This window comes from Sphaeroforma arctica (genome assembly GCF_001186125.1).
Source record: "Sphaeroforma arctica JP610 unplaced genomic scaffold supercont1.2621, whole genome shotgun sequence".
Lineage (NCBI taxonomy): Eukaryota > Ichthyosporea > Ichthyophonida > Sphaeroforma > Sphaeroforma arctica.
This window is the reverse complement of record NW_014037937.1, coordinates 1-2255: the sequence shown is the minus strand read 5'-3', so window position 1 is coordinate 2255 and position 2255 is coordinate 1. Positions and strand designations below refer to the sequence as shown.

General features: G+C 41.4%; 1 protein-coding gene across 1 annotated transcript in view; it reads left to right on the top strand.

Moving 5' to 3' along the window:
• Window positions 1-745, top strand: part of SARC_12820 (cystathionine beta-synthase) — a gene marked incomplete at its 5' end in the record, with an annotated part of 3613 nt that extends 2868 nt beyond the window's left edge. The window contains 2 exons of the mRNA XM_014293066.1: window positions 145-279; window positions 564-745. Of these exons, the coding sequence (XP_014148541.1) occupies window positions 145-279; window positions 564-689 (261 nt within the window). The 3' untranslated portion in view covers window positions 690-745. The remainder of the gene's footprint in view (window positions 1-144; window positions 280-563) is intronic.
• Between the last annotated feature and the right edge of the window lie 1510 nt (window positions 746-2255).

The window sequence follows — 2255 nt, the reverse complement described above, 5'->3', positions numbered from 1 at the left end:
TAGGAAGGTAGGTAGTGTAGTTAGTGGTGTACTTATGTCACATAGTAAGTAGAGAGTAGTATATATATATATATATATATATATATATATATATATATACATATCTGAATACTAAACTAACTGACTACTCATCGTTTGTTGCAGATTCGCGGTCTGGTCACCGAAGGTCAGCTACTAGCCGCACTCACACATGGACGTTGCACGGTCAGTGACCATGTAGAGAAGTGCATGCTGCACTTCAACACGAAGAAGAAATTTGAGGTTATCAAACCTGATACGGTATGTTCTTTTTGTGTGACTTGCGTATTATTATTCCATATTGATTTTAGACCGTTTTTTCTTGGTGTTGGGTGGTACCCGCGTGTGTATATGCAGAAACAAAAAAGACCCATGTATGTGTTGCGCTTAAGTCAAAGCACACATAAAAATCACACATAAAAATAGATTCCGAGAACATATGTACTCACCCTGTGTGAATTCAATTTTGCCTGACTTTATGTGTTTTCGTTGCCATGTGAACGCCCGAATTGATCCGAACCATGGTATGCACAACTATATAACAGCCACTCAAATCGCTGGAGATGTTCTTCGAACACCATCACATTGGCTTCACAACCGACGACTCTGGAAACCTAGCCGGTGTGATGACAAAGATCGATGTGCTCAAATTCCTGGTGAAACAAAATTAATAAATGAATGCCTTGATAGTGGAATTTTTCCATTCACAACGCTCTGATAGGATCGATTATTGCTTGTCTGGTCACGAGTCTTGATTTTCTTACTGTAGACTTGTACTACTCTCGCAGTTAAACGTCTAGGTCTCGTGGGGACATGGCACGGTGGTGGAAGATTGATCACCATCTCCTCGATCAGGGTTTGATAGTTTAGGTTTAAGATCTGCCCAATCTAACGACGACTTTAAGTTTGCTTCCCGTCTCCGACTTTGTTATAGCAGAGTCCAGTAACTGACTGAATTGTACACGACCACTAACGCCCTTATTTAAATTGACACCGTGGATAGTCGCTTACATTTGAGTCCCGGTTCCCAAGTGCTCAATTGGTGACATGCTCGCAATTAAAACAGGTGGGTTGAGTGCAAAGAAAGCACATTAGAAAGCTCCATGTATCGCTCAAGCTATACATACAATCCTTAGTAGCAACACAAGAGGTAAAACATGAACTGGCTATTTTATCAGAGGTGGGTTGAGTGCAAAGAAAGCACAATAGAAAGCTTCATGTATCACTCAAGCTATGCAATCCTTAGTAGCAACACAAGCGATAAGTCATGAACATGCTATTTTATGGTGCCCTCCACCCAGATGCTCCACCCAGATGTTCCCAGATTCATTACAAGTCTACCAAACTTTAGTCAAATATTTTAATCGCCTACAGAACTAAAATCACACTCGGAATCAGATGAAACCCTAAAACCCCTAAAAAGCCGCATGTAGAGCACTTTGAACAACCAGCCTTATCCACCCGACTGTGATTCACTCGCAATTTTTAAAAAGCTATCTGCGATTGGAGGACGCTATGCTTGTCTTGTTGGCAAGTAGGTCTCGCTGTCTCTCCAGGAACGAGCGTGGTCTGTACACGTGCATAATAGAGGAGTGATTAGAATTTGCTTTTTTTAGGAAAACGAGGGCTGAGTTTGAGTTGTGGGGTCTGAAGACCAGGTCACTTTCAAGGGAAGAGCGATATCTGCGCTCTTGCACCCGTAGATATCATTGTATGACTGTGCGCTCTACTGATCAAGTTTTCTATAGTGCGGATTCAAGATTACTTTCCAGGAACAAAACAAGGGTGATCTGTACACGTGCATAAATACGAGAAAAGGTTCATAGGTTTGTCATGTACGGCTGGTTCACACGCGTGCCGTGAAAAAGGCAGCAAGTTGTTCGTGGCAAGTGATTGGGCTATGCATCGAATTTAGTGCATACTACGTATGTTCATATACGACAGCATATTGGATACATACCCTCGTCCTCCGTTTCTGTCTGTAATACTCGCACGCTGTACCGAACATCCCAGCGTGAACCAGGCGGAAGTCATCAGCTGCATCTCTGTCTCACTCCGATTGGCTTCCTGTTGGGCTCGTGACTGTAGGCGAAACGTGAACTCTGCTTGTTAGTATTCCCCTTAAATAAGTGTACATCTCGAAATCATTTGCTCAGTTATTTTCAAATTGTGCGTATTATATATATATATATATATATGTATATATATATAGATATAAATATATATGTATACATATA